This window comes from Heliangelus exortis, chromosome 17 (genome assembly GCF_036169615.1).
Source record: "Heliangelus exortis chromosome 17, bHelExo1.hap1, whole genome shotgun sequence".
In the NCBI taxonomy this organism is placed as follows: Eukaryota; Metazoa; Chordata; class Aves; order Apodiformes; family Trochilidae; genus Heliangelus; species Heliangelus exortis.
The window spans coordinates 935198-958838 of NC_092438.1; the positions used below are offsets into that span (position 1 = coordinate 935198).

Here is a 23641-nt window from a genome sequence, read left to right on the forward strand (position 1 = left end):
TGCCTAGTAATAAATTTATTGTATCTTATTACATATTCCCCTTTTTGCACTTAGTTCCAATTCCTCATATTCAAACTCTTCTTTCTGAAAGAAAATGATTTTTAACATAAAAATATAAATTCTGCATATTAAAAGTGCATACACCTTGAATAATAAAACATACAAATAAATAATAAAAGGCATTGACACAGTCCCATGCACTTGTCCTCAAATAATTTAAAATTTATGGTACAATGTTCACCCCCAAGTAAAGACAGCCTGCTTTCCAGATTACTGTACAGTTCAAAAACATTAAAATACAGAAGAGAATATCAAAGGTGTGGGCAAGCCCCACGTCCCAGTACCAGTGTACAGTGATGTGACATGCAGTTTTTAGAACTGTAGATATTCCAGTGTAAAATCTGACATCGTGTCCAGAAGAGAAACTGCATTTGCAACAGGACTTAAAATTCAATTTTAACCAATGGTGAGGCACAGTTGGTGAGCAGATCTGTACAAATTAATACTTGGAAGGCCACAAGAAAATAGTCTATCCACTTGTAGCCTGTATTCCCTTGTGTCATCCTACCCAAGGCAATGTAGCACCTAAAAATGTTTCCTTATTGCACTGCACAAATGCCATACAAACCTAATGCCTTTGTGCTGCAGGGCCCAGAGTGAAACAGAATTTGTGTCTATACTTAGTTTTAATCTGTGTCTTTTAAAAAACACTATTTGCAGATAAATGGAGTGCTATCGCCTTTAAAAAAATAGAAGACTCCCTAAACCTTTAAACCTAAAATAGATATTGTAGAAGTCGTCAGGTGCTTTTACTTTACAAAATAAAGCTCCTTAATAGTAAATGCTTCACGGTGCTTTTGTTAAGAAAACCAGGTACTACTTTCATCTCACCACAGATTAAAACTAAATTTCAGTTCCCTCCACAGATAACATTAGGTACTGCCAAATTATTTTTGGGTTAGTAGGCAAATGGCAATGATAAAAAAAAAAAAAAAAATGAATGTAACAGTAAAATTATTTGGAATGTAATTTCCAAACCCTCTCTGTGCCTGCTGACTGAGGGGAGGAGCATGGAGGGGCCTGACCCCCACCCCTGCTCCCACCAGCACCTCTGTCAAGCCTGGGGTGCAGCCAGGTGGCATCCTGGGGGTCCCAGGAGGAATCCCAGGACAGAGACTTGTGGTTAACCCCACACGCTGCCCCTCTGCCCCATGGACCCCAACCCCAGGGGACCCTGGCACAGCCCAGGCAGCACACTGACACTGGACACTGCTCCTTCACACAGGAACTCAAACTTTTGTTTTTTGTTTTTCTTTTGAGTGCTCATATGGCTACAGGTGACTGCCTCTCCTCACAACACAGAGCACATCACTGAGGTTACATGGAAAATGGCAGGCTACCTACAGAACTCTGAGCAAGAGTTCCCTGTTCAAAACAAAACAAACAAACAAACAAACAACAACAACAAAAAGAAATTAAAAAAAAAACAAACAACAAAAAATCCAAATAAAAACCACAATACAGAAAACCAGTTTGTTTTCATTTCAACATTTCAGATCCCTCTGAGGTTATGCTACACTCCAGCCTTGTCAGTATATGCAGAATTCTGCAAAGGAAAGATTCAAGATGTGCAAACAAAGCAGGAACCCAGGGACATGCTCCTGTGTGCTGACACGCAGCTGCACCCAGAAGCACAAGTGCAGACCCCAAGCAGAGCTCCAGAGCCTGCCTGGCAGCTTCTGACACCCCAAGCATGGTCTATGGGTCGTGTTAGATGCTTGCATAGTTAGTAGGTGCATGCATTTGGTACAGCAAGAGAACTGCCATGCAGAACTGCCTCATTTCTGAGAAAAAAAATGGTTGATCATGCTCAAGTTTCAGCTTTGGAAAGCAAACAACCCTGCAGCTAGATGGATGAGGGCACTTGCAGTGGAAGAAGTGTACTGTCAGTAAGCTGCTAATTTTCTATCCTAAGCATAGTTTCATTTTTGTTTGTTTTTTTTTTTTTATTTAGCCATATCTGATAAGTTTGAAAGGGTTAACAATTTATACACCCAAAGTGAGACACTTACAAGTTACAGAGAACTGCAGGCACCAAATTGTCTATCAAATGTGATTAATACAAATAAAAGGTGCCTCTTTAATACACGTCATTGAAAATGTGCTTATAATTTGTATACTACTAAACACTATCCAAAAGACGCAGCCCAAAAAAGGATAAAAATAATTTCTTTAGGTGACTCCAGCAGGAATCTAGCACTGGAATGAAGGTGCTGCTCTCCTGCACCTGGAGGGCTGATGCCAGGAGCAGGAACGAGTGTCAGACTGGGGATGTGGTGTGAAATGCAAGTTACACACAGCCCACTCGGGGGAGTTCAGCCACAGCTGGTGGGAAATGCACCACAAAACCTTTCCTGGGTTTGCACCCACTTGAACCCCCCAGGATGGGGATGGTGCTGGACCTGCCCCTGCCAAGGCCCCTGGTGCCACCAAGCACAAACACCTCGAGCTGGTGTCCAGCTAAAGCATCCATTTGGACGTGGCTTCAAATTTCCTTCAGTCCAGGCACCCAGTACAGGAGCAAAACCACCCCAAAACCCACACAGCTTCCAGTTCCAACTTCTGCAGTGAAGGATGGCATGAAAGGAAAACGTCATTTGATAAAAATAACCTTTCACACATGTCCCATGGTAAAATGCACAGAAAACTAGGTTGGCTATTAAAAGATACCAAGGCAAGTTAGCACGAGCTACCAGAATTACATTCTTGCTAGAAGAGTTGTTACAAGAAAAGAGCCAACACAGTGCAAGACCTTAATACAGATAAAAACTTAAACAAATACTTCAACATCAACATTTCAGGGAGTAATTTAAGTACTACAATGTGAAGCAAGTCTTATCTGCTCTGCTGGATATAACAAAAAATAATCCAAGAATAATCCCAGTCATACACTTAAGCAGCAAAGCAATGCAATCTTTGCTCCTCGTTGCTGCAATAAACAAGACTGAAACAATACCCTGGAGAAGAAATGCATCAAGAAGATGGTCATGTTCAGGTTCAAAAACATAGTCCAGGGCACAGAGTCCAGCATATTGTAAAAACATGCAGGCTCCTGGCATTGCTTCTGGGTTGGGTGAAGCTCAGCACGTCGAGGGTCACCCTGCAGCGAGCTCCCTGCTCAGCTCCACACACACCCTGCCTCCTGCCAGGGGCTCAGCTGCCCCCCAAACCTCTCCAGAGAGATGGCTGGGGAGGGGTGCTGAGCCCAGCAGGACACTGACAGCAGCATCCTGCCCAGCAGACCTGGGGACAAGGCTTCTTGCAGGGTGATCAGCACAGCAGCTCAGGAGAGGGGCTCGTTGGAGGGCTGCTTGCTATGGAGACAGAAGATGCACCAGTGTCTGCTCAGAAGCTCAGCCTGGAGAAGCTTTGCCAAACAGGACTGTCTGGCAGGCAAAGACCTACTTCCCAAGACAAGCGTGCCCAGCACGCTGCCCAGCTGCTCCACTCCATGAGCCACACAGCAGACTGCTGCTGTACCTAAAGGATATGCAGCACATTCATAAAACCCCAGGAAATTAAAAAAAAAAAAAAAAAAAAAAAAAAAGATGCCACATGTATATAAAAGGACTTGAGGAATCCACCTTTCAAGAGGAACCTTAAAGAACTTGAGGAATCTCCCTTTTAAGAAGGGCATGTAAACAAAGACATCACTAGATGGAGTGTTTTTACCCCTGACAGACTAACCCAAAGCAGAGCAGGGATGGCTGCAGCAGGGGAGGGGGCAGCCACCCAAACAGGGAGGGGAGGAACACAGCAGCACCTTGGAGAAGGTGCAGAACTGCTTGGTGGTGTTTGGTACAGCCTCTCCAACCTGCACAAAGAGGCTTGTTCAAAGCATGCTCAGAGAAGGCAGAGAAGACAAGACAACACTTGGCTTACCTAAACATTTCTCCTATAGCTCTATATAGCATGCTGTACTCACACCACAGCAGCTGAGCATGGGAGCACATGAGGAAACATTTCTCAGGAGCTCAGACAGGGGTCCTACCAACAGCAGTGCTGCTGGGTGCATCATGCCAGCTCTCCTACAGCACTCTGAGCACCTCCCTCCACACTGCAACCTCCTCCCACCTTGCCCTTCCACAGGCCAGCTGGCCACCAGCTGCTGCTTGGTGATTTATTCTGTTGCTTAGTACAGTGTTTCAGAAGAAAGACAGCAATTCAAAGAGGACAGGGTACAGGTTGCCTTAGGTATGGACAGAGTAAAACTCTTCATAGACATAGCAACAAAATTGGGTTACGTTTTGTAAAAAAAAAAAAAAAAAACTACCACAACAACCCACTTTCTGCTGCTGGAATGCAAAAATGAAACCTATTCCAGACACACGCACACACAGATGCACTTTCTGTCCATCCACTAATGCTAGTCCCTCCTATACTGGCTGAGTATATACCTGAGAAACAACATTAGTGTTGAAATATTGCCCTTTAGAAAGCTTGAAAAATGGAGGGGAGTGGGAAGAGGAGGTTGAGAGAGAGCATAAAGAAGCATCAGTCTCTCCAGTTTCCTTCACATCCTCCAGAGCTCAGAACAAGGCCACACACCAGCGTGGACACAGCCTGCTCAGGACAAGACCAAAGGAATATCAGTTCACAGCTCTACAAAGCACTCCAGTGTCAGTACAGCCGGGTTTCAGATTTCAAACCTCGAACCTGAAGAAAGTTGTTGCATTTTCTACAATGAGACTCCTGTACAAGTGCTATGGGGCAGCTGCATTCATGTTAACAATGAATGACTCCAGCTGGACTGCTTGCATCAGTGCTGGCTGCCTGTGGCTATTTGGTTTGATGGCAGAATCAAAAGGCGCTTTAACAACTTGCAGTTAACTTCTCCTCAAAACATACATTAGGCACATGAACAAAAAAAAAACCAAAAAACAAAAACAAAAACAAGAGCTCAGAATAAATTAGCTTCTCAGCAGAAGAAAAGACACCTGGATTGCAGCATTTCACTGAGGTTCCAGAGAAGGCCGTACAGACACCTGCATGCTGGAAGGTAATTTTTTCAGTGGCTTGTCAGCAGACTTTTTGCCACTGGAAGGAGGAGACTGGACTCCAGGATCTAGCTGGGAAGACTTAGACTTGCGACTGGATAGCAGAGAATGTTTGTTGGGTGTGGCATCTTTTGGGACAACCTTTTCTTTTGCAGAAATGTTGGCATTGGTTTGAGAGGCTGGTGGGACAACACCTTTCTCCGATTTGTCTTCCAGCACATTTTTACTGCCTGACTTGGAAGTGCCACTCACTGTCTTTTTGGAGAGCATCGTAGTCTTTCCCAGGTCTGCTGACCTCCGGGTCTCCTTCTGCCTCAAGGCTGATTTAAAGAAAGACAAACCCTTCTCTTCTGACTTGCTGTCCCTCTTCAAACCAGAACGTGCACCAACGTTTGGAGACCGCAGGTTGGCCATGGAAGAACTCCGCACGTGCTTGCTGTCTGCTGCCCTGCTGTCACTCCTGGAGTGGCTTATCCGTGGTGAGCTTGTCCTTGAGCTGCTGGTAACACTCGTTTTATCTGACCCCAGACTTATCTTGGAGCCCTCTCTGCTGAGGCTTCGATCTGCAGTCCGGCTCTTCCCACCAGAAGAACCCTTAGTCAATGAGCCTGATGGGGTTTTCTTGGCAGCTGTGGAGGATGGAGAGCCACCTGACCTTTGCTTCTGTTGAGCTGATGGGGTGGCCACCTCAAGGGGCTTCGTGCTGTGGTCCTTCCTAGCCTGAGTGGCAGCAGGAGACCCATGTCGCCCACTGGCCCTAGAGGAGTCGGTCTTGCTTCTAGACCGGGAAACCTTCTGGGAACTCTTTAGTGGAGGAGATGACTGAGAGGCCTTGGTCTCTTGGGTAGATGAGACTGTCCTTCCCTTCCTCAAACATTTGTCTGGCTCAGAAACTCCTTTGGAGCTGTGAACCTTCCTAGGAGTGCCACCTGCCTTCTCCGCAGCCAGCCCTGTCCCACTGGGGGTTTTCACCTCCTTGACCGGAGAGCTATCCACAGAATCACTCTGATCAACAAAGGCAATCTGATTGTTGTTATCAAAAGGGTCCAGAGCAGGGCGACTCCTGTCTGGCTGCACAGAGCTTTTACCATACCCATCTGAAAGATCTGAGCTAGATGTCCTTACAACAGACTCCTCCCTGAACGCCCCTTCCATGACAGCCAAAGGAGCTCTGCGAGCCGTCCTGTGCTCTCGCCGAGTGCCATCACAGGGCTCCAAGTAGCTGCTAGAGAGGTTCCTCAGGCTGCCAAAGCAGGAGGTGGAGACTTTATCATCAGCAGCCTCCCCGATCTTCTCCAGGGTGTTGGCAGAGGTATGTACAGGGGAATCTCCAGAGAAGCGGGATGGAGAGTTGGAGCGGAACTGCAGCTTTGCAGAGAGCGACCAGGAGGGCCTGACACCATTCTCACTGACTGCCAGGGGGCTGGTGACAGAAGATCTAGATGACAAACTCTGGCGTTGGACACTCCTTACAAAAGGACGAGTTGAAAACCCTCCTGCAAAGAAAGAAAATGACACCCTCAGAGAGAAAGCCAAGTTTATCCCACCCATCCACAGACGTTACTTCCCTAAGAGAGTCGGACAGCCCACCCACACCACACCATGCCTGCCTCCTTGTGCTTTCATCTGTAAAAGCCAGATAAGGAATTCAACACCTGTTATTTGCCAGGCCACCCAGAAGTAACTCTCTGAAGTTTAAAACTGAAAATCCAAATTTTCTTCTTACACCTGAGCAGCAGGAGACCCAACATGATATGCACCCTGGAAGCCCTCGAATGAGCAATGAGTTCACCAACTGTGACTGCACTCCCAGAAATACATCTTTCTGTATGAAAGAATATTTTCATAGTGTCCTGTTAAAGGAAAAGCAGGACTCTGGCCTCTCCAGAGGAAGCAATATATTTGTATTTACAGACATTAAGCACAATAAGCATTTCAGAAATGTGACTGCCTGGGTAGACCTGACAGTTACCACAACACTGCTGCAGGGACACCTCTACCTGCTTCAAAACACTGAGACTAGTACACTCCACATGTACTAATGCAAAGCCAGCAACTGAATGGTTCTTTGCACACACAATTGAATTTTCCTGTCTTCTCACCTCCCTGGGAGCACTCTGCAGCAAGCAGTCAGTACCTACCCTGAGCTGTCGTGATCCATCAGCCTCCCTGCAAAGGTGCTGTAGTGAAACCCAGAAAAAACACAAGCACAAAATGCTCCTGACTGAGAGGTTTTGTTAGCAGTATTTCCCTTCATTGAAAGGCTCCTTAAGGTTCCTGCCCTGCTCTCCTCCATCCTTTCACACCAAAGAAAACCTCACCTGTGCAAGAACCCATCTGCTCCTACTGACAGCGCCTGCCTCCCCCAGCTGCAACCGGCCCTCGTAACTACAGATTTTGCAGCTATTTTAGCAGGGATCTTGTACCAGACAGACTTGTGGCCCAGCACCCCCCATGCACGGCAGTGTTGATACTCACCATCATCTTCACTCCTCTCCCCAGCCAGCTCTACTGACTCTGAGAGCGAGGCCAGAGACGTGCGGCGTGAGGAGGCTGCGGAGGCCACGCTGGGCTGCTTGCTGCCGGGCAGGCGGCTCACCCAGTGCTCACAGAGTGAGGAGCTCGTGGAGCCTGTGAGGAACCAGGGACAGGCATCAGGCCAGGAGCATGCAGCTGCACACCATGGGAAGCCTTGGGAGGCCACAGGAAGCCAGGGACCAGCTGAACCGCAGCGGCTGTGACAGACACTGGAAAGCTGGGGCTGGGCACTCAGCACCCAGACACTGCTCAGGAAAACCCTGTGCTCTGATGGAGCAGTGAGGGCCACGACTGAGCAACAGAACTGCATTTGTCCCACTGTGCTGAAAATGAAAAGACTCAGTGCACAACTGCCCCCAGCAGAAGAGGTGGGGGTCCCTCTGGCACACAGCTGGGACCAGCCCTGCCGAGCCCTGGGACAGAGAGCAGAGGCTCAAGAAGGGCTGGGCACAAAATTCTTCAGGAGGAGAAAAGATCCATGAAAGACAAACTATAACCACTCCCTGACAATGCCAGAGGGACTTACCTGCCACAGAGCTGTTAGCAGACCATGATGGGATTGCTGTGCGTCTCTGGTAGAAAAGGATATAAGCTGTCTGCTTGCAGACCTCGTTTTCAGGAAGCTGCTGAACATCACTGTCATCAAAGCAGTACCACTGGCCATCCACTGAGTTTTTGCAGTATGCTGAGAGAAAACACATCACTATCAGACTTCCCTTACTCTTACTGCTCTCAGGTTTGCTGTATGGTAGCTTCCACCAGTGAATCTCCTCCTGACTGAGCCCACCAAAACACCACATCCCAGAGATGTACATCTCTGGGGGGAAAAGCCTCACACACTTATTTTCCAGGCTGCTGAGTGAAATCACAGAGATCCCAAGAACCACCAAGCAACTTTGCCTATCTCTGAGTGCCCTGGGAGCTGCTGGAACAAGCAAAGAGGAGTTCATAAGCTGGCTGTGCAGACAGGCAATGTGCAAACACCTCCTATATATCACATCCTCTTGCAACTACAGTACTTCTGCACTGAGTGCCAGGAGCAGTGCTGAAACATGAAAGGCTGGCTGTATTACTTTGAAGGAAAAAAAAAGATAGCAGAGAAAGGAATGTACAGTAGGACATTTGGGATCAATATTGCTCCATTCCTGAACATCCTAAAAGCTACCACTCCTGTATTATTACACAGTCAGCCCTTGCTGGGTGGGTTTAAGTCCTTTTGTCAAGAATAGTTATGGATACTCAATAGAAAATACAACCTCTTTCTTTCTGAAAGGACCTAACATTCACAGTACTGCAGGATACTTGCCTGTATAGTGTCCCCCTTGCATTGTGCCATGATGATTGCAGACAGCATACAGGTCATAGATGTAGTCCTCAGGATCCCTTCCAAGACCGTAAGGTCGTCTCCAGGGTGACCAGTGAGATGGCAGACTCCAGCTGCTCTGACTGCGTTTAACAACATGAGGAGTCATGTCCAAACCACTCAGAGGGAATTTAACCATGTTCTGAAGTTTCATCCTTCGGTCTCCTTCCTGCATAAACAGAAAACACCATGAGATGCAGTGGCAGCAAGGCCACAACCAACACCTAGGAGAGGAACAGCTGCTTCTGGAGAGATGAATTAGTCAAGTCACTCCCCACTGAACAGAGCTTCTCCAGCATCACTGCAGACATCCTTACCTGTCTGAACCTTTTGAGATGTATTATGAGAACATCAGGTAAGGTCCAGAGGCTCAGTGTGATGCTCCCCTGCTGCAGCTGCTTGCAGTGTGGGCATCGCCACGCGTCATCTGGGGCAAGCTGCAGGGAAGAGCCACGAGTGCTTATTAGCTTCCAAATTCTAAGACAAATTCCCACAAAGCCACGCTGTCCTAACACTTTGCAATGTGTGGCAGAAAAAGGCATTGCTACTACAGGGAGAAAACTGCAGTACAGAAGAGTAGTTCTCATATCAACACTGTTAAAAATGACCGAGACTCAATATTCTGTTAATGGTCTCAGACAGAACAGGTTTAATTTAATAAAATTGAAATTGCAGTAAGCAAAACAGCACTGGGTGCATGTGAGTGGAGCAGAGACCATTAACAGAATATTGAGTCTCGGTCATTTTTAACAACACCAAGGGGGCTAAATGCCCAGAAGCAGTACACCCACAAAGTCCTCCTCACTGCAGAGAAACTGTTAGCAGCGCTGGTAACCACTGATGTGTTACAGGTTTATTCTCCTGTCTCAACAAATCTGTTTGCAGAAAACATCTGCTCTGCTGAGCATGGGAGTTCAGGCAGACCTTCTGAGCATCATCCCTACCTGTTCCTCTTTGGTGTACAGTTGGAAACACTGAGATAAAGTGCAGGTCTGAGGTTGGTGATGAAGCTCTCTCTGCTGGCGGACACTTTCAGAATCTGGAATATACTCCTCTTCCATATTCACAAACAAGCTGCATCAGGGAGACAAGACATGTACCAGAACAGCCACCTGCTCCCCGGGCTGCACAGGAGCTGTTCTGAAGGTACAACCAGCAGCTCTGTCCTGGAGCTGTCCTGCTGCACATGAGTGAGAGCTGACTGGCAGGAGACCCACACAGGGGGTCACAGCTCCAGTGAGGACCTGCTCCAGTTTCTCTCAGACAGAAAAGGCAACTCACTGCCCAAGAACTTCCTCACACAAATGTGATTTGTAGGACAAGGAGCCATGAGAGAGACGCCTGCTCCATACTGCAAATCCCAGCTACAGGGAGCAGGACTCCAAGTCAAAGCAAGCCCTGTGCTGTCCAGCCTGGCCCTGAGGACAGGGGCTGGGACAGGGGGTAGAGTTTGAGGGGTCTCATGTTTGCTGAAAGATGCACAATTCAGACAAGCAAGCTGCAAACATTGCTCTCGAGGTGAACAAGCTTTAAGGCTTTTTACTTCATACTTACTAATCTTTAGTCTCTTTGTCCCATTCTACCACTAATTTCACATGAGCCGTTCCCCCCTGTCCACATGACTTCAATGCCCTGGAGAGAGGAGCAGACAGAAGTTAGACCATCTTTCAATCTGAAGCCTATGCTACTTTTACATGCATATAACTTCCCCCCACTAGCCCTTCATCCTTCCTCCACTCCCATGCAGCTCAAGTTTGCAGAGGATTAAAGGGAATTCATGCAGCAAAGAACATGGCAAAGCTTGCAAATCTGCATTGACCGAAGTACAGGCACCTACAAAAATTCCTGAAGAGTTAACAGCAGCCACTAAAAAACTAAAAATGGAGGGAGTAATACTATCATTCCCTTCTCCATTTCCAAGGAGGACAGACTGCAGCTGGAAGGACACATAACCTGGCAGTCCTCACACAGCTTCTTGAGGACACTCAGTCATTGCCCTGCTCCTCAGGGCTGTGAAGTCCACTCCACACATCCACACAAGGCCTGTCCCTTTCTGCATGGCTACACACAGAGTTCCCTGCTGACAAACCTGGCTGCCCTCCTGGGAATGGTGACCAACTCACCTTTCCACTGTTGGGTGGCAGAGGGGTTGCTCCTCCTGAGGTAGCAAATAGGTTATGCCCACGACACTGACCACTCGCAAGCTGAATGGGCAAACCTGCAAAGACAGCAGCAGCCATCTCTGTGACCCAAACCCAGCTTTGTGTGCAAACCTGCATTCAGCACCAGCTGATACATACTTTATCCTAGAATGTCTGTTTTGCACAAGAAAGCAAATACACAAGGTCTGAAATATGCCTACACCAAGCAGCTAACGGAGGGGTGAGGTACAGAACAGAGGTTTTGTACCCAACAGCTCCTTTAGGGTGACCAGAGAAGACATCCAGAGATCCCTCCTCATTCACCCCTCTGCTCTCAGAAGGGGTTCTCATCAGAAACACTCAGTCACTGAGCAAACATTTCAGTTTTTCTTTTAGGCAAACGTGACCAACCAGAGGATTTCCAGTGCAGACATCAGCACTAATCTCTCAAGAACCTCTCAGGGGCCAGGAAGGAAATGAAGCATGCAATTTCTTCACCCAAGCAGTCTAAGCCTACCTGCACTTTTCACAAACAGACAAAAGCACCAAAGAGGTGGAATGCCAGGCTTTGACATGACTGCACAAAGAGACACTGGGAAGCCACCAGCTGAGCATGTGCTCAGCTCCTGAGCTCCTGTCACTCCAAGTAACTGGCTGTCCCTTCAGTTCATGTGTCACAGGGCTGGAGGTCTCAGAACAAACCATTTGTCTCACCTGCATGCAGGCTGCAGGCCGCAGGAAATACTGCATCTTCTCCAGAATTTCCTTCTGCAGAATATCCCAAGCAATTGTTTTTTCCAAATGCAATACAAAAGGCAAGCCAAACCTACAGGACGGAGTATGAGAGAAATGAAAAGATTATTCTGTTCAGCAACAGCAAGGCCCCTCACCTCCCCAGCTGGCACCTCAGAACTCCCCAGAAACTAGGCATTTAAAATTTTAAATCTCCTCAAAATTAAGCCCCTCTCCTCTGGAAAGAGTTACATCTGCCCAAGCAGAGGGCCCTTGTCACAGGGCTGCAGCCCTGCTCTGTGCTCAGGCAGTTTGCTCCAGGCTGCAGAGCTGTGCAACCCTCACCTGGCTGGAATAACTTGTGAAACAAACTCCAGAGGCTGGGAGAGTTCTCAGCCCACAGCTGGTACAAACACCTTTGCTCTGGTCTTTTTTCACTTCCCCTAACCCCCTGCTTGCACTCCAATTTAAAATCTCCACACATCACAGGATCTGGCCAGGCATGGTTGCTCTGAAATCAGACAGCTCCATAGAGAGCTGGTGTGTTCTTCCAACCAGTCTGCATCACCACCTCCCAGTAACACCGGGTTATTAGAAGCTCACTATTAGAAACTCAAAATATTAGGAATATTTTGCTGCACTCATTAGTGGTTTTTTGATCAACATGTTCTTTAGCACCTAACACTAGCTAGGAATGCAAGCTACCACTCCTTCACCTTGTGTTTTCACTACATGGTGAGTAAAACCAGGTCAATTAAGGAAGCAGCCAGAAGAGTAACTCTGCCTGTGAAGCTGCCAGTCACCTTTTGCTCTGCTGTCCAGTGCATGCTCTGTTACACACCAGCAAGACAATCTTGTCATTGGCTGCTGGTTTAGTAGAGGAGTGTTCCAGTTTTCCAGACTTCACCGTTCCTTGAGAGTAAGATATTGTTCTGGAGTGCTCAGTGCCACATTTCAAGTTATTCAGGTTATTGTTCACATGTATTCCTGAAAAATGAGGAGAATGGAAACATTTTGTTATGTCATGTAGTGCCCCAATGCCCTTCTCCAGAAACCCTTCTTCAGTTGCAGAGGAGCAGGTCAGGATGGAAACAACACCAGATTTATTACTTGTAGGAAGGCTCCAAAGAACAATGACTTTTCATAGTGACTGCTTCTTTCAGAGAAAGAAATTATATGCAAGTGCTCACCTAACTGATTTTTCACAGTAATTTGTACAAGTACTCATAGCTTTGTCTGCCCACAAGAAAAGCTAAAGTGACAGAAACCTGAGTTGTTACTTCCAATAATAAGATTTGCCTTTGATTACTCTCTCTCTACTCAGGATACAATTATTCCCTTTCACAGAGAGAGGGAGAGGCAGAGAAGCTGAGGGGTTTGAGCTTGAAAGAGAAAGTGTTTGCTCATTCCTGAGACTGTTTATTCATCATTGGCAATCTGATTTTAAATAACACAATTTCAGTGGCTTCATCTGGTCCCCAGCAGGTCTTTAAATTAAGTCTGACAAAAGGTTTCACATTAAGCCAGCCTGGCCTGCAGAATCAGCCTGGGGTAGAGGAAAAAAGGAATGTACATCACTTCTTGATAACCTCCCAGCTGACAACACCATTAAGTCTGCTGGAATGAGTCTGGACAAAGTCAGAGTTGAAATCAATACACCAAACCATCAACTACTTGTGGGATTTTTATTCTAAAGTATCTCTTTTCTGAAACAAGCCTCCCTCACCTCCTCACCTGGGGTGGGCATTAAGCAGAGTTATGGACTTACCTCTCTGACTCCGGATGCCCTCAGGCCTAAAGATCTCTGGGGTCTCAAAGGCAAAGATGCAGTCACTTTCATGAACAGTGTCCAGGTCATCACTATCACAGAAGGAACGATGGAACCCATCATAGTACATCTCAGTCAGCACGATCTAGAGCCAGCAAAAGCAAAGCAGAACCCATTGAACTACCCATGCCTGGTCCAGCTGAGCTGCCCATTGCTTGACTGGGACTTTCCTGCTACATGGGACATTGCTCAGAACATCCTGACAGCAGCCAGGAGCACAGAGGAGGGAAAAGGACTGCCACAGAGGAGAAGCTGGAGTAAACACAGTATCAGAAGTGGTTTTGGTGGGATGGGAAAGCTTTCTTGAAGCTTTTCCTTCAGAGGAATTCCCCAGCAGTGCCTGACTGGTTCCTCACTGGCAGCACACAGGCAGGAGTGACCAGGCTGGTGGTCTCACACCCAGCTGGTGGCTGTCCCATTGCCACCAGGCTTCAAAAAGCCAATGCACAGAGAAAAGCAAGATCCATACAACCACTACCCTGCTCCCCTCGTTCAATCATGGGCAGCACATTTCAATTTGTACACATCCAACAAAGGTTCCCACCCCTTCCTGCTCAGCAGAGGGCAGGCAGGTGACAGGCCCAGCTCATTACCTGCTCTGTGGGTATCTTGGTCTCAGAGGAGACAGCCTCCCGCAGCCTGGCCACTGTTCCAGAGATGGGCACGGCCACCCCGATCCTCATGCAGTGGGAGCACTTCCCCTGGTAGACCACGGTGACATAGAGAGGCCTGGGCAGAGCAGGGGGCACTGCTGGGGTGGGCTCAGCACCCCACAGCACCCCAACAGCCACCACAGCACCCCAGCTGGGTGGCACCTCCAGGGCCACCCCACACTGCAGCCACCCCAGACAAACAGCTTGGATCCCAAAGACTCCTTTCCTACTGCAGGGACTGGTGTCACCTGTCCCACAAAGTTAAAACTCTCTCTGACAGGGCAGTGGTCATTTTCCAACAAGGGTCCTGCAGGGCAGCTCAGGACAGACTGAGGCAGCACCTTAAAGCACTCAGACCTGCTGCAGGGTGAGCTGCTCCTGGCAGCCAGAAGGACCAGCCCTGGCAGAGGAGAGCAGGGCAGCCATATGGCCAAGGACACCTTCCCTGGAAAGCCTGTGCAGCCTCCACCCAGCAGGGGAGCAGGGACTTCAGAACCCAATGTGACACCATCACACTTCTGATGTTCTCTCATCACTCTGCTCCACTGCATCTTGAATTTTCTGCAGCCAAAACATCAAGGTGTAGGAGCTGCACAGCAGAACTACCCACTGTATAAACAACCATCTCTTTATCTTTGCTCTGAACTTTTCATATGGATTTTTTTTTCCTCCCTGGAGCATTTTTTCCTTAATGGCAACAGCTGTCTTTCAAAAAAGTGAAACATTCTGCAGGAAACCTTTTAACTTCACTTCTTGAAATTGGAGAGATTAGAGAGCGTTCTAAAGAAAGTTTAAAAAAAGGAGGGTTTCATCTTTTTCCCCTTTTTCATTTGACAATGCTATAAATTAAGCCAAAAGAAAAATACTTTGGTTACCTGAATCAAAGATTTTTTTTTTCCCCCCAAAAATTAATTCTATAGGACATTAAGGGCAGGGGTAGAGGGCCATTCCGAAACAACTAAAAGGCTCAATTTCCAAATTACCTGCAAAGCAAAAAATTTAAGCCTCATATGGTCCTATCTATCTTTTTTAAAGACTTAGCTGAGAGATTTTGCTGACATCTCTCTTCCTTCTGTAGCAAATTAAACAACACTATGTGCAGAGGAACAGCCAGTGTTGAGTCCCAGGCAGTTACCTACCGTGTGTGAGGCAAAGGAATTGGCAGAGAGATGCAGAGAAAAGGGTCAAAGGTGTTGCTCTGCTTCTGGCAATGAGGGCACGTCAGAGAGGACCTGGTACAGATACCAGCAAGAGACCAGAGTTAGAGCTCATCTCATCAGGAATAACCAAATCACAAACAGCAGCCTTCAAGTGTCAGCCTGGCTCTCCCTTCCTGCTCCTCTTGCTTTATCAGAGCAGCTCTGCAGAGGCTGCAAGGACAGAACTGCTGCAAACAAAGGGCTCCTCATTTCTAGATCCTTTTAAACTAATTAGTCCCAAAGTTCATTACACAGGGCATGCCAGGAAAAGACTTCACTCTAGTCACTGAATTTAGCTTTCATTAAACATCATGGCAGGAGTTCAAAACCAGCTGTTAACACAGTGACCAGTCTCAACTGTGCTGGGAGTTCACCTCAGGGTAAAGTTATACTGGGGTCACCAATGCATGTAATAATGCCCCAAAATCTACAGAATACCATACCTGTACTGGGCTTGAAAGAGTTCCTGCACAAAAGTACTACTGATTGGAAAGGCTGGTCCCTCAAGCAGCACATCATCCTCCAGTGGTGGCTAGAAGAGAAGAATAAACCCTAGAAGCATACCCAGGCCTGAAGATGCACATCAGACAGCTCCAATACTGCTGGTTGAATTTGTGCCCTCCTTGCCAAAAAACACCAGAGAAATTTGAGTCACAAGATTTCTAAGTAAGCATGCTCTGCTCACAGAGATGGTTCTGCAGGAAGGGGAGGCAGGTGGGGCAGCCCAAGGAAGAGCAGGGATCCCACAGCCCATGATGTGCCTGGCAGCCCCTCTCCTGTAATGCCTCCCAGCTCCCACAGAGCAGGATGCGACAGCCACAAATGATTCAGTTAAAGATCACTTGCCAGGATTAGTGAAATGGCTACTTACAGCCACAGAGCCAGGAACAAACAGTGTTAACACAAGCTTTTGGGAGTTGAGGAGCCAACAAGGAGATCTGATTTAAAAATGCAGACTGCATGCAAAGTTACAGCTACTCTCCCATGCTGGCTCCCATCAAAACCCCCTACCTTGAGTGGTGGCACACTGCTGGAATTCACCACGTTGTTCAGATCTTCGTGGACTCTGTCTAGAAGCCAAAGCAGGAACTCCTGTGCATCGTGCTGGGCATTCCCACGGTACTGCAGAGCATTCTTGGACACAATGTTCTGCAGGGAGACAGAGAGGGCACAGAGACAGCATGAGAACACAGCTCTTCCCTTTGCTGAGCCTGCACAAGCAGACAGGCAGCACTGACAGCACACTCCAACCCCAGGACTGCTACAGCTCTGGATGAGGCACTGCCTTCCCCTGCCACCTGGGGACAGGCCAGGTGGTGCCACCACCAGCAGGACCCTCTGCACAACCCCTGGTGCCATGCCAGCAGTTTCTGAATGGAGCAGGGCGGTTACAGCAGTGGTTACAGAGAAACTGCAGCATCCTATAGAACAGGAGTGTTTATAGCAAACTCAAGGCTCAATTCAGATGAGATGAACACCAGAAAGATCTTGACCCGTACTGCCACACAGGTCACAAGCAAGATAAGCTGCCTTCAGTCCACTGACAGTGACAGGCTGCAGTCCCATGAGAATACAGAGCTGAGGCCATTTTTAGTCACACCTACCCATGGACCACAGGGCCTGAAACTCTTCCATTAGTTGAAGCTGAAGCTAAACAGGTATTTAGTCTCCTCATGTCCACTCACCCAGTCTAGCTTATTCCTCTGCTTTGGGGATGTAACAGACTTCCCAAAACTTAGATGCAAGTGCTCAGTCTCAGGAATCAGCCAAGATCAGTACATAACAACCACAGCTGGTTACGGGTCAGCCATCCCCATGCTCCCACCCCTCCAGGTTTTTACCACAAAGTCAACACCAGACTTTTCTGTATAAGGAACAGGCTCAGCAGAGCTCACATAGGTCACACAGGTATTCCCTGATGGGGATGTGCTGCACCTCCATCCCATGGGACACTTGTGGAGAGGCAGAAAGTGGTAACACAGGACACAGCTGTTTGAATAGGGTCCCCAGAAAGGGACAATGGCAGCAGCAGAAACCAGACTGTACCTTCAGGGGGAGGCTGTGGCAGAGCAGACCCCCTGAGGTGTCAGGCAGGCTGCACACACACACACACTATCAGATCTCCTCTCTTTCTCTAATCAGACTTTGCAACAGATTTGAGAAGTGAGGTTGGGCTGCTGGCTTTATCCCCCTGGAAAATGGGGTCACCAGAGCTGGGGGGGGGTGGGGATGATGAAAAAGACAGGAAAGGACTGATAAACATGCACTCTTTATCCTCTATAATCCATCCACCTGCCTCAAGGCAGAAAAATAAAGGAAAACAGAAATAATCTGCTCTCATTACATATGTGCCAGACCTTTTGACAACAGATTTACCTCTTCAGGTATCAGCCTGATACATCTTGCCCTCCTCCAGCAAAAAGCTTTGTGAATTATTTGTGTTGCACTGATTTATGAAATTTAACACTGACTATGAAAATACAAGGAACACACTTGCAGATTCTGATCTGAGAACTGAACACTCAACATACATCCAGCAGACATCAGGACAAGATAGCAATGACCCAGAGAAGCCTACTTTAGTTATGCTACAAACCCAGTGACACAAAAGTAATCACCTGCCACCTGAAGATACAGCCTGCCATTCCAGCTGGTGTGCACTACCCTGGAACACAGATGTGTTCACAACCACACCTCTCCTTCACATTTCTGAACATCCTGCAGCTGAGTACACAGGGTCCTACTCCACCAACTTTATTACAATTCCCAGGCTTACATTTCTCCCCTTAGATCTCTGAATACCAGTTTCTTGATCAGAGCACCACATTCTTTTATTTTTAAGAAAACTCCAGACTGACCCATCACGAGGGCTCACAAGGCAGGCCCTTACTGTTGGTTGCCAGGGTCTTCGGTATTGCTGGGAGGAAGAGAGCCTGGTATTCCCTGTAAAAAAGGGGACACGAGGGGGTTCTGTAGGGAAACAGAGCCATCTGCCCTGGGCTGTGGCTGTGGCTCTCCTGGTCACAGAAGCAGCTCCACAGGAACTGTTCTGGTTTCTTCACACTTTTGCAGCCTGAGTGGACCAAGAGCTGCCTGTGGAGACAGATCACAAGATGCTGGAAGTGATTCAGGAAGCACCACAGAACATCAGATGCAATTCCCTCACCAGAGGCTCTGCTACAAACACACCCCAGCACCAGCAGTGTGCTCCTGGTGTTACTCAGGCTTCCTGCCAGGGCTGCTACAAGTGGCTTTGTTACAACTCCAACCTCTGCATCTGCTGCTCTGGGAACTGCTCCGTGTCCTCCTCTGAGCTGCTGCGGCAAGGAGCATGGAGGAGGCAGGGCCACCCAGTGCCCAGCATCAGGAACACCATTAAACCCAAGCCAGAGATAAAGGCTCTGACTCAAAGAAACAATTTAACTTTGAATAAAATAGCAGGAATTCCTCAGACCCAGCCTTCACTCCACCAGAACCCACTGCAGTAAAGCCACAGCGACTGCAGCTGGCTGCAGGTTAAGAAGCTGTTATGTGGTTTAACATCCACATAAAACCCCCCACATTCACCAACCCCCCACAGCCTTTAATCCCCTGCCCATAATCCAAATCTGCTGCAAGTCTAGGTGGCACATCTGAACAGGCTCTGTCCATCTCCAGGGGTATTAACAACAGGACAGGAAGAATTTTGGTGCAGCTGTTTCACACATGAGGCACCAGGAGCTGCCTCCAAAGCTCCCAACACCCTTCCACAACCATACAGCCAGGCACTGCCAGCCCCTCTCCTCAGCTCAGCCCCTAAGAGTTTGGGAGAAGGAATCAAATCTTCCCTTCCCCCAGATGTGGGAGCAGTGGCACACAGGCACCCTGGCTGGAGATGGCACCGTCACAAGAGATAAAAGGGGGAAAATCATGATTTAGTATCGATCACATACACTTATCTAACCCCTTAATGCAAGCACCCTACAAACAAACAGTCCCTGTCCATCTATAAAGTAGCTTTACAGCAAAGACATATTACCATTTTTATCACCCCACTGAAAATTTAATAATCATTCATCTATTGCTCTAAACAGATGCAATAAATAAAGTCCAACATAGCTGAACTACTGGCCCCTCCTTTGCTGCTGTTTTTGTTCCAAATCACAAAGACAACCAGAGGGAAAATATCAGGCTGCTGTTTTCCAGTGCGTCCCTGGTAGGAAGCAGCTGTGGGAAGGGTTTTGTGCACAAGGGGATGACCTGGCACAGTGACACATGTCAGCAGGAAGGAGAGGCTGTTCTCCACCTTCCATTGAACATCATCACATTATGCTCAGCCAGAGTATTAACTTTTTTTCTTGTTTAAATCCACTGATACAGTTCTGTGTCTGGGCAACTTCTGCAGCAGAGATGTCACGAGGAGTGTTTATCTGAGTGACTCTGAGGGAGTTCCAAAGGAAGAGCTCCTGCTGAAGCAGCCAGGGTGGGACAGAATGCTCTTTGTCCTGCAGAGCAGACAGAAGGTGCTGGGGCCCTGGGGACAGCAGCTGCAGGACAGCACGGTGGCTCTATGGACAGGCAGCCACCTCCAGGGCCAGCAGAGCCAGGCCCCTGCCTGCCACAGAGGGGGAAATAAGCACAGCCATTTATTAACCCACTCCAAAAAAGTGAAAAGGAGAGGCACGGTGGAGCACAGCATGCCAGGACCAGAGGGGATTCTCCACCACGTTTAACAGGCCCAGACAAGAAGCCATGAGTTGGTGCTGACTGCTGGGAGAGTTCATCCTTATAAAACAGCAGAAATCAGATTTTGTTCTACAAAAAGACTTTGTTTCCTTGCTGTACTAGCAGAGCAATCTGTGGGATTCATGAGAGAGAGGGATTACGGAACAGGGGAATGTCTCAAGTGCAAAGCAGTTCTGTAAAGGAGAGTCAAGAAGGGGGGAGGTAGAGGACAGACCCAAAAACTGCCCCTCCTGCTCTCTCCAGGTTTTGCCTCAGGTCCCAGGTTGGAGCACTGGGCTCTGAGATGGGGCTCTGACCATTCCTGCTCACATGAGCCTCCCTGCGTGCTTCAAGATGCTACAGAACAAACATTAATTTCACTGACATGACCCTATGCACAAGGGCTGGTCACAGCCATGCACTCAGAGGGAAGCACAGGAGGGGCCTGCTCCCATTCCAGCCTTTATAAACACTTTGTAAACCCCAGTGTGCAAGGCAGGGCATGGAGCAATGCACAGACCCAACTCAGCTGCCCAAGAACAAGCATTCCCTCACCACTTCCACAAGTTGCCAGACATGGCATGGTTTTCATACTGTCACCATTTGTACTGCTCTGGAGGCAGTGTGGAAACAAAGACCTCAGAGCTCAGAAGACAGAGAATGTGTTTTGGCAACCACCAGCCCCAGACTGGGCCCATCCAGACATCAATAATGGACTTGCATCTTATTGATGATTAACATTAAAAAAAGAAAAGTCTAACCTTGAAAGACTGCCAAAGACCTTTGTGATCCATCCCACTGAAGAGAGAAAGATGTTCCCATGATATCAAGAAATGTCACAATAATGATGTGGAATATATAGAACTTGCTTTTTGTTTCAAGCACAGTCTGTCAATTCCACATCCCAGGGAAACTTGAGGAGAAGTCTCCCTATTGCAATGCCATCCCTGGGAGCATGAGGGATGATGATATAAAGACCAGGGCTCCATGGTGATGCCAGGCTGAGGGTCCCCAAGCACCCCTCTGGCAATAAACACTCCTGAAAACACTGGAGACCTACACAGTACCTACCCAGCACCCATGGGCTCTGGATGCTCCCCAGGGAATACCCCTGAAATGGAAAAAGCACTTCAAGATCCCACATTACCAGGGCCCTACTCAAAGCCCTTTCAGATAAACATGGGATCTGAAACACCAAGAGCCAAGAGGGACCAGGACAGAAAGGTGAAGGGTCTTGAATTTCTTCTTTCCTGTCCCATTCTTCCACCTCTTTCTCTAAAGGAAGGACAGTCTGCTCTCCAGAGAAATATTTTAGGAATAAGCAGTTGACACTGTCCAGAATAAATAACTGCTGCAGTAGACAGAGAGCAAGATAATTAACACAATCCAGGGGATCCCATTTCAGATGTAAGTGACCCCATCAGCAAAGCACCTGGGCTCACCTGAACAGGATTGCAGGCAACAGCTCCAGGGGCAGGACTGAAAGTTTCCAGCACCCAAACTGCACCAAGCAGCCCCACAGAGAACCACAGTCATTTAATCTACAACAGAAGGGGAAGATACCCAGCAGGTCAATACATTGCAGGAGTTCCTTCATCATCCAGAGAAGTTATTTATTCATTCACAAAGAAGTGACAAACACAACAGCCTGTTTGCCCCAAGTGCAGTGTTCAGACAAAGTGCATGTCCACAAGATGAGCACTTTAAAACTGTCAGCTGCACACAGCTGAAATCTTATACTATGACATCTTATACTAAACACAGTCTTAAAAAAAAAATAAAAATGGAAGCAGCACTATTAACCTGGCACAATAGCCCCTGCTCTACTACCAGGGATTCATTCTGGGTTTAGATCTAATTATGACAATCCAGCCCAACCAAGTTACAATGATTTTGCTATACTTGCTGTACACACTGCAGGTCATAAAAATAAGGCAGTCTTCACCTTTTAGGACAAAAAAAAAAACCAAAAAAACCAACCCCATCTCTAGTGTACAAAAGGTCTTGTTAAAAGCCAACATGCTTCAGTGTGCAACTGGCTTTGCTGTGCAGACAGCCTCAAAAAAGAGCACAGCCTCATCATCCACAGAAGGCCAGAATTCCAAGTAAGTAAGTACATCCAATTTTTCAAGCCCAATTAGTTTAAATAAAAATCCTCACTCAGGATTTTTAGACCCCCATCATCTAGTCCAAGTGTCACAGGCTGATTCCCTATTACAAAGGGTGCTCTGTCCTTCCTATCTGACACTCCCAGGAACTTTGCAGGCAGAGAGGGACAGCTCCTTGGAAAAAAACAAGCCCAAAGCACAGCTACTGCTCATACAATAGATGTTTGTCACCATTGTCACACTATCACAAAGGGGAAAGAGGAAGCACAAGCTGCAATATTGGCCCTTGTTATGAAAGCAGCAGCCCTGTTTGGGCAGGAAAATAAAAACCACTGAGCAATCGGAAGAAAACGATTGTTAAAACAAACTGCAGATGAGCACAAGACCAAGAGGAAAAACATCCAAAGCAGAGGCAAAAATCAACACCCAACACCTCCACCATGCCCCATCCCCCTGGGAAGGGCTGCCCAGGCTCCCTCTGCTCCCAGCCCCAGGGCTGCCACACAAGGAAACAAATCCCTCTGCTTCCACATCCCAGCCCATGCCTTCCCTGGTCTTTTCCTACAGCCACGACCTTCCAGGCCTCCTGCTCCCACCCTCCTCCAGCTCTGGGCAGGATGTGCTCCCCCTGCCCACTCAGCCTCCTGCACCCAGCACACAGAGCAGGGCAGCAGGGGATACACACAGCTCCCACAGAAATTCTACTTCAGCCACAGAGAGCTTCAACCACCCAAAGCTTTCCTGGGTGCCCTTTCCACAACAGATCCATGCCCCCAGGACAAGCCACTGCAAACAGGTTAGAGAGCACTTCACATGTATCCACACTGCAGACCAGGAAGGAAAAAGTATTCTAAAAAAAAATTAAAATCTCATGACAGAGAGAACTGTCAGGTTTAAAATGCAAAAACTGGCTGAGATCCTTGTGTTTCAAGTAATCTGAGCAGAGATGGGGTGCTAGCTGCTGGCCAGGTGAGCACCCCACCTCCCTCCCCACACAGGAGCTCTCTTGCAAGGCTCCCTCTCAGCCCTGCAATTACAAAACAACCCATTTGATACAAACCACTTGATTTAATTGCATTTTTCTTGTTTTCAGCAGCAGGACTACATGATTCACGAACCCATGGGACAGGTTACTTCTTGAAGATTAACCTAGAAAGTAGGAAAGTACTACCAAGGAGAAACATCTTAGGGTGAAGAGCATCTAGAAACTCAGCCCCTCCCTCAAAAGCCTCTGTACACAAAGGCTCAGAGAAATTCCCTGTCAGAAAAGAATTCCCATTGCTCCAAGAAAAAGCTTAGAGGTATAAGAACAAGCAAG

The 23641-nt window shown here is 47.7% G+C and overlaps 1 protein-coding gene across 1 annotated transcript in view; it reads right to left on the reverse strand.

The window, feature by feature from the left end:
- USP31 (ubiquitin specific peptidase 31) overlaps nucleotides 1–23641 on the reverse strand; it is a 26932-nt gene continuing 3291 nt past the window's right edge. The window contains exons 2-16 of the mRNA XM_071760905.1: nucleotides 16523–16660; nucleotides 15955–16043; nucleotides 15452–15544; nucleotides 14253–14388; nucleotides 13600–13744; nucleotides 12635–12818; nucleotides 11814–11925; nucleotides 11082–11176; nucleotides 10513–10590; nucleotides 9903–10032; nucleotides 9276–9395; nucleotides 8902–9127; nucleotides 8122–8280; nucleotides 7536–7688; nucleotides 1–6553 (exon numbers count right to left, since the gene is read on the reverse strand). Coding sequence (XP_071617006.1) covers nucleotides 5013–6553; nucleotides 7536–7688; nucleotides 8122–8280; nucleotides 8902–9127; nucleotides 9276–9395; nucleotides 9903–10032; nucleotides 10513–10590; nucleotides 11082–11176; nucleotides 11814–11925; nucleotides 12635–12818; nucleotides 13600–13744; nucleotides 14253–14388; nucleotides 15452–15544; nucleotides 15955–16043; nucleotides 16523–16660 — 3399 coding nt within the window. The 3' untranslated portion in view covers nucleotides 1–5012. The remainder of the gene's footprint in view (nucleotides 6554–7535; nucleotides 7689–8121; nucleotides 8281–8901; nucleotides 9128–9275; nucleotides 9396–9902; nucleotides 10033–10512; nucleotides 10591–11081; nucleotides 11177–11813; nucleotides 11926–12634; nucleotides 12819–13599; nucleotides 13745–14252; nucleotides 14389–15451; nucleotides 15545–15954; nucleotides 16044–16522; nucleotides 16661–23641) is intronic.